Genomic DNA, 12,496 nt, shown 5'->3' with positions numbered 1-12,496 from the left:
AAAAGAACGAACCTGGGCCAGAGCCCGAGCCGCGGCGTGAGCGAGCAGGGGTTTGTTTGCAACCAGAGCGGACTGGCAGATCCGCGACCTTTACGGGCCCCAATACGTTTGTAGTACCTCCCCTGGGGACGAAGTGAAAAAAAAGAACGAACCTGGGCCAGAGCCCGAGCCGCGGCGTGAGCGAGCAGGGGTTTGTTTGCAACCAGAGCGGACTGGCAGATCCGCGACCTTTACGGGCCCCAATACGTTTGTAGTACCTCCCCTGGGGACGAAGTGAAAAAAAAGAACGAACCTGGGCCAGAGCCCGAGCCGCGGCGTGAGCGAGCAGGGGTTTGTTTGCAACCAGAGCGGACTGGCAGATCCGCGGCCTTTACGGGCCCCATACGTTTGTAGTACCTCCCCTAGGGACGAAGTGAAAAAAAAGAACGAACCTGGGCCAGAGCCCGAGCCGCGGCGTGAGCGAGCAGGGGTTTGTTTGCAACCAGAGCGGACTGGCAGATCCGCGGCCTTTACGGGCCCCATACGTTTGTAGTACCTCCCCTAGGGACGAAGTGAAAAAAAAGAACGAACCTGGGCCAGAGCCCGAGCCGCGGCGTGAGCGAGCAGGGGTTTGTTTGCAACCAGAGCGGACTGGCAGATCCGCGGCCTTTACGGGCCCCAATACGTTTGTAGTACCTCCCCTGGGGACGAAGTGAAAAAAAAGAACGAACCTGGGCCAGAGCCCGAGCCGCGGCGTGAGCGAGCAGGGGTTTGTTTGCAACCAGAGCGGACTGGCAGATCCGCGGCCTTTACGGGCCCCATACGTTTGTAGTACCTCCCCTAGGGACGAAGTGAAAAAAAAGAACGAACCTGGGCCAGAGCCCGAGCCGCGGCGTGAGCGAGCAGGGGTTTGTTTGCAACCAGAGCGGACTGGCAGATCCGCGGCCTTTACGGGCCCCATACGTTTGTAGTACCTCCCCTGGGGACGAAGTGAAAAAAAAGAACGAACCTGGGCCAGAGCCCGAGCCGCGGCGTGAGCGAGCAGGGGTTTGTTTGCAACCAGAGCGGACTGGCAGATCCGCGGCCTTTACGGGCCCCAATACGTTTGTAGTACCTCCCCTGGGGACGAAGCAAGAAAGAAAGAAAGAAAAAAAAAAAAAAAAAAAAAAAAAAAAAAGAAACCGAACTTGGCCCCGAGCCAGAGCCCGCATCGCAAGCGCACAGGGGTTTGTAACCAGAGCAGATGGTCAGATCCGCGACCATAAACTGGCGACCACCTGCAGCCACTCTTTTAGCGGGGACGGCATTCCTGGTCTGGCAACCATGGTAGCCTTGTGAAAAAAAAATGGCGGGAAAATTTGCGGGTACGCCAGCCGAAATGCTACCCCTCCCACTGCCGCATGCAGCTCGAATCACTTCCTGGGTGAGGCAGAAGCCACTGCCGGCGCGCAATCGCGGACGTGGGTGCGAAAAAAACGCACGTGCAAGGCTCATAAAGATTCACAAATGCTTGCTGGAACAATGAAGCCCAACAAGCATGAGCGAACTCGAATGAAGGGCAAAGCGGTGGCATGCGGCAGCCCAGCCAGAGGCGATTAGGCTTACCACCGCAGAGGATATTTGATGGGCGCTTTCGTAAGCGGCGCATACGACGTTTTACAGTGAAAATTTTGTCCACGTCATCCGCTTTTTTTCTCGCGTGCCCCTCTCGTTTGCCCCTCGAGTTGGGGTTCAGCGAGCGGTTAGAAGCGGTCGCTGGAGCTACCCACATCATGCGGGTGGTCTCCGCGGCTGCGTCAGCACGCCTGTGGCTCGCGGGGCACATTTTGCGTTTTTGCGGGGAGAAAACGCTCCATGCGGTTCACGCTGATGCCCGCGCAGACGATTAAGCTCGGACAGAAACAGAAACAGCGCGCCAGCCGTGTATGCACACCACGCAGTTTGCAGGCAAGGGGCTCGCTGCATTCGCTGCATTGGGCGGCCCGTGTCGCCGTTCACGTTTTATTGAGACCCCATTTTGGCGCAAGCGTCTCCCAAAATCTACCTCTACAACTTAAATTTCATGCCTAGTTCTCGATGAAACTTGGTTACATCGAAATTCGGGCAAACGGGACTCCGTTACACAGATGGGGAAAATACATGGTGTGCATACACTTGAAGTTACAGAAAATTCCGTGGTTCGTTACATCGAGGGTTTCATTATATTGAAGTTTGTTACATCGAGGTTTAATTTAACAAGATTTTGTGCCTCACATTCCATTCAGATTCGAAAAATTTTCTGCTCATCTCATTGGCAATAAACAAGGTTTGTACCTGATTTTTTTCTCACTACAGTAAAACCTCGTTACAAGAGACACTTGCTTGTAAAAGGCATTTGAAAATGGTTTGGTTGGTTTTCCTATGTTCGCAATGTTAGCAACGTTGCATAGAAGAGACGTGGTTTAACTGTAATTTAACAAGATTTTGTGCCTCACATTCCATTCAGATTCGAAAAATTTTCTGCTCATCTCATTGGCAATAAACAAGGTTTGTACCTGATTTTTTTCTCACTACAGTAAAACCTCGTTACAAGAGACACTTGCTTGTAAAAGGCATTTGAAAATGGTTTGGTTGGTTTTCCTATGTTCGCAATGTTAGCAACGTTGCATAGAAGAGACGTGGTTACAGGAGACACTCTTTTGGGTACCTAGAGTAAATTCTTCACTATTTTAAAAGGGGGACGTGGCTTTCAAAATCAACTTTTTTATTTCTTGGTGGATTTTGATGAAAATTGGCACAGCAACAGGAAATGCTTCTGTGATAACACCATAAACATTTTAAGGTAATATTTTGATAACTTTTTTATTTATTAAATTTTCTTTCGGTTCCGCTTGTACCGAGCTTGAGCGACTTATAAAACATGATAGAAAACTTGTTCAGAGTGCTTTGCATTCCCAAATGAATGGGCGAGGTCGTGACAGTTTTAGAATTTTTTTTTTACAACACAATGTTTTTTAGTTTTCATTTTTTTAGAGGTTAATGTGCAAAAGGCATGTCGACTGTGAACGACTATTTAAAGGAGCCATGAAGAGAAAACACAAGTTTGGTTCATTCAAAAGATTGTCTCGTTAGAATCATACTGACACCACTTTTAACGTAAACTTTGCTCAAATAAGCTACATAATTAGGAAAAACGGGAATGGTCATGCGACCCACCAGCTCATTTCCCGCAACAGAACCTATGTCGTCACATGAGCTAAGCTCTGCGATTGGCGGAGGCTGGCAGAAGCAGACGCAAATTAGGTAGAACTTACAAACTAGACGAACGAGCGATTTGCGCTTAAATTTAGGGCACATTCTTTACAAAGCAATAAGAATGATGGGACAAACAGTGGAAGTTACGAAAGCTCATGTAAACATAGAAGTACTGATGCGTTCTGCTGTTCGTACTGCGCACAGCATGCTTGGTTTAGCTGCACAGCACTACGGGGCTTGGGGTTGTCTCAGACGACACTGGCCGATTGACGCAAGCAACGGTGTCTTACGTGACCCCATTTGTCGAGCGAGCACTGTTTCAGGGAACGAATATTTTCTCCCAGAACAAAAACAAGCCAGGTTTAAATGCGGGCAAAAACAAACCAAACGCTTGCCACGGTATGGTGGCGCCATCTAGGTTACGGAACATAAAGAAACGCGGGAACAAACCAACACCGCTGTACAGGGTGGAGACAACCTTTGAACGGTCCCGTGCCGCCACAATTGGGCCAACGGGCTCAACGCGTTATTCTTTTCGTTTCCCACGAGACCTAGCAACGCGAAACAGACAATATGATTCAAACTTCTTCAGTAAACCGCGTTGCGGCGATAATTTTAGCGCGGTTTTGACACAATGACTTGCTTCGGCGGCGAGCGAGCAACCGAAAATGGCGGCGCCAGCGTATACGTGTCTCTACCCTGTACGGCGGATGCGTGAATGAAGGTACTCTAGGCTGCAGAGCGGTCGGTTTCAGTGATGTCACTTGGGACCACGAAAATGCACGATTGAGCGGGAAAATCAAAATTTTAACCTAAATTGTTTAATTTCTCAGTGAATAAAGCACCGTTTGTATCCGGACAAGCGCTGGGGGCACTATAAAACACGAAATCTTTCGAATAAAACCAACTTGCATTTTCTCTTCATGGCTCCTTTAAATAAAAAAATCACAAAAAACAAATCTGGAAAACCAAAAGTGTCACGACCTGAACTGTTCATCAAGGAATGCAATGCAAGAAACGGAATCAAAATAGACCCGGCGGTCACGAAGAAATCCCTGGGACAAGCGACACAGGTGGCAAAAAAAAATTGCCCCCACCTCCCCGAAGGGAATCGTGAGGAAGTGCGAATGCATTTCTTGCGCCGAGAGTACACGGCGTAGTAATTCTGACATCGCCTTGAGAGGCGCCCAGCCAGCGAACGGTCTAAACTGGAGCAGAGCGAGCAGGAGACTGTAGCGAGAGAGCGCGCGCGAGCCGACCCACGGAGGTCTGGCGGTTTATCGCTGCATATAAAGGGGGGTACGCCGCGCTGAGCGCGCCGAGCCAGGTGGCTGAGAGAGGAGGCGGGCGCGCGAGAGAGAGGGGTGCGCGCGCAGCTGCAGCCAGCGAGGAGAGAGGAGGAGCGAGCGAAGGGGGAGGGGGACGCGCGCAGCGGCGCACGGCAGCTGCCGGTAGAGGAGGTGGTGCGTGACGTCACGGCGCGGGTGAGGAGAGGGATGCGCGCGGCGCACACCGCCGCGCCGCGAGGGAGCGGTGAGGGTGTGGCGTCACGTGGTGAGTGACGTCACTGCGCCGTTGCTACCGACGCTCCTCTCCGCTCTGCGCCGTTGCTAGGGAGAGCAGGGCTGCGGACGCCGCCGCCGCCGGCGGTGGATGGTTTGGGGTCGCTTATAAAGTGCATCGCACTTAAAAAAACTGTTTTAAGTGCGAATGCACTTCTTAGTCGAGCCTACTTCGTCCGCCGCCGTCCGTCCGCCGCTCCGGCGCGGCAGGTGTTATCGGGCACCTCCTCTCCCCTAGCAACAAAGATGAGCGCGTGCCTAGCAACGGCGCCGCGGCGGGGAGCGGCGGGCCGGCGCGCAGGCAGGCGGGCAGGCGCGGCGGCCTCGGCGGCGGCGGCGGCGGTGCGCTCCTCCTCTCCACTCTCCCCTCCTCTCTCCTCGCCGTAGCGGCGTGAGCTACTCTCCTCCTCCTCTCTCCTCGCAGTTTCACTGCGAGCGTGGGGGCCTCCTCTCCACTTCGGGCGGGAGAGCGCTCGCTCGCTTCGCGTGCGCTTCGGATTTCCGACGCGTGGGGGCGCTCGCGTAGCGGCCGCGTGGCGCGGGAGGATCAGTCGAGCTCGTGCCACCGTCGAGAGCGGGTCGCTCGTTCGTCAGTCTCGATACCGATGATGGCGGATCGTTCGCAGGCAACGGTACCCCCAACAACTAGTGAAATACAATCCAACAATAAATGTATCTTTCTTTCTGTATACTTGTGTGTGTGTGTGTGTGATCTCTCTCGACTACTCATTTACATTACCGGACCGCGCAATCAACTCGTGCATTCGCACTTTCACATTCTCCCCCTCGGGGAAATGCGGGGGAATTTTTTGAGAAAACGGCTTCCGAAGTTGCAACATAGGTTTCACTTATCAAAAGTCGTCACGGTTGTAGCCTTTCATGTCCTTTTGAACATGGGGCTTCTGGAAGGCCTTGCCTTGAAATTTGAGTGCCTTTTACAGCCTTTCTCTTTCCACAAAACATCATTTTCAGCTCCTCTGTGAAGAGTACATAGCCCAGTTTGCAGACCAAACGGAGGGGGAGATGGCTTTCAATGGGCTTTCAATGCAAAGTAGGTTAGCTGGTTGGCTGTATCGCACTGGACAACTTCCCTTTGCAGTGTTGTCCCCATGGCAACAAGTGAAGCATTTTTTTACTTAAATTTGAAAATTTCTGGCTTCTTTTATGTTTTATTACTTTGCCTGGCGCAGCAACTTAGTACTCATACGTGCAGGTGTTCATTGCCAAAAGTTCGCATACGACAAGGATGCAAATGAGCTACTTTGAAGCTTGGTGTAATATTGTGCATAACTCCAACTTTGATGGAAAGGGTCTTTTTTCACTACTTTTTAGGTTCAAGGCATCCAATATTTCTCGCAGCACAGTCAGTATGCCCTAAGCCATAGATTATATGCATTGGTATCAATAATTTGCCAAAAAAAAATCACTGTTAAATGCTGCGACAGTAAGGTAAATTTTTAACGCAGAGAACATATTTTTATTCTTATATTCCTAACTCAAACCTGTTTGCATGATTATTAGAAGTGCACGGGAAACGTTGCGCAAGAAAGGCGATTTGGCTCGCGCGCATCGCAGCGCACGCTTACCGCGACATATCGTACTTTGATAATCCCTGATATGGCTTGTCAGGTCGCTTTTAAGATTAAATCTAACGTCGCAGGCATTAATTACAACAACTGGCGTTCAATAGTAACCGGTTGCGCAGACATGTGATGCTCCAATGCGCGTCGGCTATGCCGTGCGCGCCGCAGCGTTTGACGCGTCGACCTTTTCTTTCCCAAGGCTAGCGAGCCCACAATCAAAACACAGCAAAAACCAAGCGTGTAAACATCGCAAATCCGACCAAAAGTGCACTTCACGAACCGCTATCGCAAGCGCGCACACCGCGTCACCCTCCGGGGTCTGGCGACGGTAGAGTCACGCGCACCACGAAGCGTTCGATGACCTCCGCCTTTCGAGCCACACAACTTCCCGTAATCTGGCTCGTGATCTCAGGCCTTCCCATCGCGATAACGTCCGTGTTGAATACCACAGACTGAACAGAAACTCGGCCGAGCGAAGCAGCGAAAATGAAGTTAATACGCCCACACTACGCAGCTCAGGCGGCCGCCATCTTGCATTGCGCCGCGACACCCAATCAGGAGTGTCGTCTTTCCGCGCCCCGACCGGAGGAGGAATAGCGCTTCAGCATCTATTTCTAGCTTCGTTTGTGCGTCGTTTCTTCTCTGCCGTTCGTGCGTTTGTGAATGAACGAAGATAAAAGAGACGAGCGGAACCGGGAAGACGAACGCTCGGCCGATCTAACGATATCAAAATGGCCACGCCCGGTGGCACCGTTGCGGAGATACAGCGCTCCGAAAATTGCCGTTTTTTCGCCCTTTTGCGCTGATAGTTTGTCACCGCGCCTGGCAAAACTATTTTTTTATGCCACTTTGCGACGCTTTTCAGTGGAAAAACTTTGCAAACGCACAGAATAGGAAACATAGAAGCCGAATATGTGACTTTCGAAAAAACGATGTTTTGGTCATTTTTCTGAAGTTGAAAGCCGCGTCCCCCCTTAAAAGAGCCATGATGGGAAAGGGGCATTATATGAAAGACTTTGTGCAAAACTGCCCTGAAGATAAGCTTGGGCATGCACCCAAGAGACTGCAAAGTTTCAAGAACCTTTTGAGGATTTTGCGTCTGCAAATGTGGACCTCGTGTGCTCTGAGGAGCTTAGGTAATGATCCTTGCACAAGAAATTGGTTCCCTAGAGGGATGAACCAGAGCAAGACGACGGAGACCTTGAAGGGCAGAAAGTGCCAGCAGTTCAGGCTGACAAACGTCCAAGAGCACTTTAAAGGAGCCATGAAGAGAAAATGCAAGTTGGTTTTATTCGAACGATTTCGTGTTTTATAGTGCCCCCAGCGCTTGTCCGGATACAAACGGTGCTTTATTCACTGAGAAATTAAACAATTTAGGTTAAAATTTTGATTTTCCCGCTCAATTGTGCGTTTTCGTGGTCCCAAATGACATCACAGGAACCGACCGCTCTGCAGCCTAGAGTACCTTCATTCACACATCCGCCGTACAGGGTAGAGACACGTATACGCTGGCGCCGCCATTTTCGGTTGCTCGCTCGCCGCCGAAGCAAGTCATTGTGTCAAAATCGCGCTAAAATTATCGCCGCAACGCGGTTTACTGAAGAAGTTTGAATCATATTGTCTGTTTCGCGTTGCTAGGTCTCGTGGGAAACGAAAAGAATAACGCGTTGAGCCCGTTGGCCCAATTGTGGCGGCACGGGACCGTTCAAAGGTTGTCTCCACCCTGTACAGCGGTGTTGGTTTGTTCCCGCGTTTCTTTATGTTCCGTAACCTAGATGGCGCCACCATACCGTGGCAAGCGTTTGGTTTGTTTTTGCCCGCATTTAAACCTGGCTTGTTTTTGTTCTGGGAGAAAATATTCGTTCCCTGAAACAGTGCTCGCTCGACAAATGGGGTCACGTAAGACACCGTTGCTTGCGTCAATCGGCCAGTGTCGTCTGAGACAACCCCAAGCCCCGTAGTGCTGTGCAGCTAAACCAAGCATGCTGTGCGCAGTACGAACAGCAGAACGCATCAGTACTTCTATGTTTACATGAGCTTCCGTAACTTCCACTGTTTGTCCCATCATTCTTATTGCTTTGTAAAGAATGTGCCCTAAATTTAAGCGCAAATCGCTCGTTCGTCTAGTTTGTAAGTTCTACCTAATTTGCGTCTGCTTCTGCCAGCCTCCGCCAATCGCAGAGCTTAGCTCATGTGACGACATAGGTTCTGTTGCGGGAAATGAGCTGGTGGGTCGCATGACCATTCCCGTTTTTCCTAATTATGTAGCTTATTTGAGCGAAGTTTACGTTAAAAGTGGTGTCAGTATGATTCTAATGAGACAATCTTTTGAATGAACCAAACTTGTGTTTTCTCTTCATGGCTCCTTTAATGCTATTGTGAGAACAGGAAAGGCTTGCAAAGTGAAGTGGCTTAGCTACACAAGTTGGGAAGGAAACTAATAAAATCTGTGGTCCTTAAAACTACTACGAATGACTTCTTTAAGCCCTAAAAAACATTTTCTTGCCAACCTGTCCAAGTACGCTTTGATACCGTTGTAAAAGAAAGTGGCAATTTCCAATTACACAATGTATATTTAGAATTTTTGGTTATAAAAGACCTCGGTTACAAGAGACATGTTTCTCAGGTCCCCTGAGTGTCTTTTGTAACGAGGTTTTACTGTACCACCATTCAAAGATTGCTCACATCTGCCTGTAAACACGGGGCCCAATGTTACCACAAAGAGAAGCTGTCCTTGTCCTCGCTAAAGGAACACGCCGGAGGGAGAGTCACTGCCCACGAAGAAGGGAGCACTCACTCATGCTTTGGGCAGAACGCACTGCAGCCGGCATAGCGCAGGGTCGGAGACAGGCAGAGCGAGTGGCTCTCGAAGTTCTCCGCTTTGCTCCGGGATCCTGGCTTGGGAAGGTGGCAGAGCGATACCTTGTCTGCAGAGACAAGGTGGGGCCAAGAACGAGAAGGATATCACCACTGCGAATCGTGACAAGCTTGCACCTTTCGAACGCACGCCTTTCCCTGGCTCTGCGAGAAGCGGCCACAGCGATCCCCCCATTGCTAACTCCGGAAGTCACTCCATTTCTGGGTGCGGCGTGCATCCACAAAACATTGCTCTCTACAACAAAGAACCAGTACCAAATTATCTTACAGGCATAACAAGACTTCTTGGTTCAATACAACATTTTGTTTAAAAAAGAACTTCGTGTTTAAGATGTCCAGCTGACTTTTCCTCTGAGAAAGTCGTTGAAGGCACGAAATACAAGCAGAAACTTTTCTACTTGTCTGTTTTTCAAAACCGGTGAAGGTGATGATGGCATACCAAAAGGAAAAAGAAAAGAGCAATGAGCGCACTGCCAATTACAAACCACATCACATAAACACCGACGTTACGTAATAATGAAGGGTTTGCAGGAAATGAGGGAGCAAGTGAGAATGACTAAATGGTAACCAAACAACTGTTCGCTCAATTAAGCTGTTCTTCTGAAACTTCCTTGCCTGTGCGGATAAAACTGAAAGAAAACACACGCAATTCAGGAAAGTACAAGCTGCACAAGTTGGGGGTGTGGTCATCCGCAATAAATTGGCTGACTGACTGACACTTCCCTTATGCCGTAAGTATGCCAGCAAATGGCATTTAAATGCCACTGTCCAAATGCCCCATGAACAGATCAAATGCCATTCGCTGTCACGCTAGTGCCAGTTTCAGGTTACGTTAGGTTAGCTTGTGGAAATTCCGGAGAACTGTGATCCCGCTTCAGCACATCACAATCAGCATGCGGCTCCAGGCACTGCTGCAGCCGTGCTGACATGGCTCTTCTTTGCGATGAGGTGCAACAAGTTTCAAACATGCTGTTCTGTATAGCCACCGTGCGCAACAAGGAGCCCCCGTTCACCCACCGGGCGAGAGCAGCTGCCCGTGGTCCAGCGTCTTCCTCACGGCAGCCACGGGCACTCCGTGGTAGGCCACGTGCCACTTCTGCTGGATGGCATTGTTGTCAGGCCTTGGCTGCAACCTGCACACAACGTGTGTCCGTGTGTCGCGCACGCTGCACTGCACTCCAGCACCACACGTACCTTCCAATCCATGCCGTACTCTTTTAATTGTTCCACTGCTCATTCAAAAGGTGTCAGCACTTATGTGGGACCAGGGCCCGTTCTGTGTGCCTCGCCCAACTGGCATACTAGACAAAATCTCAATGCAAAGGGAATTCAAGTTGCAGTTTCATGGAGCTACACCTCAACTACGAGGCCAGCTGTAGTAAAGGGCTACAGATTACTGGGCACCATTTGGGGGCAGAACCAGAGATGAAACCTCCCACAAGAGGGTGCTTCATTTTTTTAGCATTTACATCACAAATGCAGGCCCTGTGGCCAGGAATTGAACCCATGATCACTTGCATTTAAAGCTGCACAACACCTTGGCCATTTTACCACAGTGGCAGGTGTGTACAGAATAGGACTACACAAACACTAGCACATACATCACAATGCACTCGTGATAAATACTGCGTGATTTGTCTTTTTGTCACGAGGGTAAAGTATTAAAGACCGGTTGGCTCAGGCTTGCACTGTTCCACAGGTTTCTTTTCATTAAACCAAACAGTACACGCTTTTTCACACGAACAAGTCTTTGAAGGATGATGTGTTACAGAAGTCTATCTTTTATTTCTCAAGTTTTGCCAGTGGTCAATATGCCACTGGTTTCTGATCGTGCCTGCCTAAGCTTAGGACTCAAAGCACCCACTTGGGCCATGCATATACTTTTTTAACAAGTAAGCCACACGTGCCTCCGCAACATGGGAGCCCACCAGCAAGCAGTGAGAAAGGTCACCCGCGGCGTGGGTTGGTCAAAACTTGCCCACCTGAGGGGGAAGCGGCACCAGCCAAAGGGCACCGCATAGTCCCGTGGTGGTTCGCCAACCTTGAGGTAAGGCTCATCGCCACGAATCTGATGGCAGGTCTCGCAGTAGCACACGTTCATGTCCGCAAGGAAATAGCTCTCTGCACACACCAGGTTGTCCAGAGTTAGGCAATCCTTCTTGATGAAGAATAAAACAAAGATTTGATTGACTGATTGAAAAGAAAAAAGGCCCGGGTAACAACACCGCCTTTGCTCTTCTTGGGTAGCACAGGCGACAAGGCAAACGCAACCAGGATCCTGCATGCTCAGCTTTTAATTAGAAGGACAGCTTTTCTTCAAAGAACTGCCATAAAAGAATCTGTTGCAAAGTATGAAACAAGGAACCAATGGGTCTGCTTACCAGGAATGCCAAGCAAGGCCTTGAACCTGAGACACGCGTTTTGGTACTCGCAATTCTTGATGGCATGAATGTCATTGTGAAGGTTCTTCACTTTTTTCTCCTTCATGCCTGTAGTCAGAAAAGGAAGAAATTACTAAACACTGCTGCAGGGACTACTACCAAATCGTGGCGCACACTTCATATCCCAATTTTAAAAGAACCGGTGGAGAAAAAAACCCCGTAGCTACAACCAGGATGATCTCATTCTGCATGCACTGAGGCACAGGCAGTACCTTCACCCTGACTGTTCTGTGGGTGATGGAAACGTACCGTTGTCGATGTCAGCCTTTTCCCTTGAGCCAGCGTCAGGTTCACTGTCCTGGTCATGAGATTCCAAGATAGTCACCTGTGCAGGAGTTCAGGATGGGGCACATTAATAACAGACAGGAAATGCTTTCACAAGCTTTCTGCTGTAAAAAAGCTAGTATCCCTGATTGTGACAATATCAAAAATAGAACCACACAAAAAAGAAAAGAATCGCACTCATTAGTGGTCTTACTAGACAATCTGAATGTACAACTACAGTAGAATTTCGATGATACGAATCTCATCGGACTGCGAAAAAAATTTGTATCATCTCACATTGTTACAACGCATTGGGCAAATCCAACCGCTATTTATATTGCTCCAAGAAACTCGCACAACTCCTAACGTTCGCGGCTATACGACCTACACCAGCCCCTGCATTACCTGCAAACCGCATCGTAACTCAAATGTATCCACCCTCACACCCGGCTATGCGGCCGTACTGGTCCGTGCAGACCTCGCTAGCCGACAAGTCATTGTGCCGGGCCTCACGTCTACTCAGCATGAAGTCGTAGTCGCTCATGCTCGACTACCT

The 12,496-nt window shown here is 49.7% G+C and overlaps 1 protein-coding gene across 2 annotated transcripts in view; it reads right to left on the bottom strand.

Annotated features, from left to right (window-relative positions):
• Positions 1-12,496, bottom strand: part of Neurl4 (neuralized E3 ubiquitin protein ligase 4) — a 65,690-nt gene that overhangs the window by 7,111 nt on the left and 46,083 nt on the right. For both annotated transcript variants that reach the window (XM_077675808.1, XM_077675809.1), the window contains exons 21-25: positions 11,926-12,001; positions 11,617-11,724; positions 11,218-11,356; positions 10,253-10,368; positions 9,156-9,285 (exon numbers count right to left, since the gene is read on the bottom strand). In XM_077675808.1, coding sequence (XP_077531934.1) covers positions 9,156-9,285; positions 10,253-10,368; positions 11,218-11,356; positions 11,617-11,724; positions 11,926-12,001 — 569 coding nt within the window. The remainder of the gene's footprint in view (positions 1-9,155; positions 9,286-10,252; positions 10,369-11,217; positions 11,357-11,616; positions 11,725-11,925; positions 12,002-12,496) is intronic.

Source organism: Haemaphysalis longicornis, unplaced genomic scaffold, assembly GCF_048455015.1.
Source record: "Haemaphysalis longicornis isolate Haplotype H1 unplaced genomic scaffold, Haemaphysalis longicornis Haplotype H1 scaffold_7, whole genome shotgun sequence".
Lineage (NCBI taxonomy): Eukaryota > Metazoa > Arthropoda > Arachnida > Ixodida > Ixodidae > Haemaphysalis > Haemaphysalis longicornis.
This window is presented reverse-complemented; position numbering and strand designations above follow the sequence as displayed.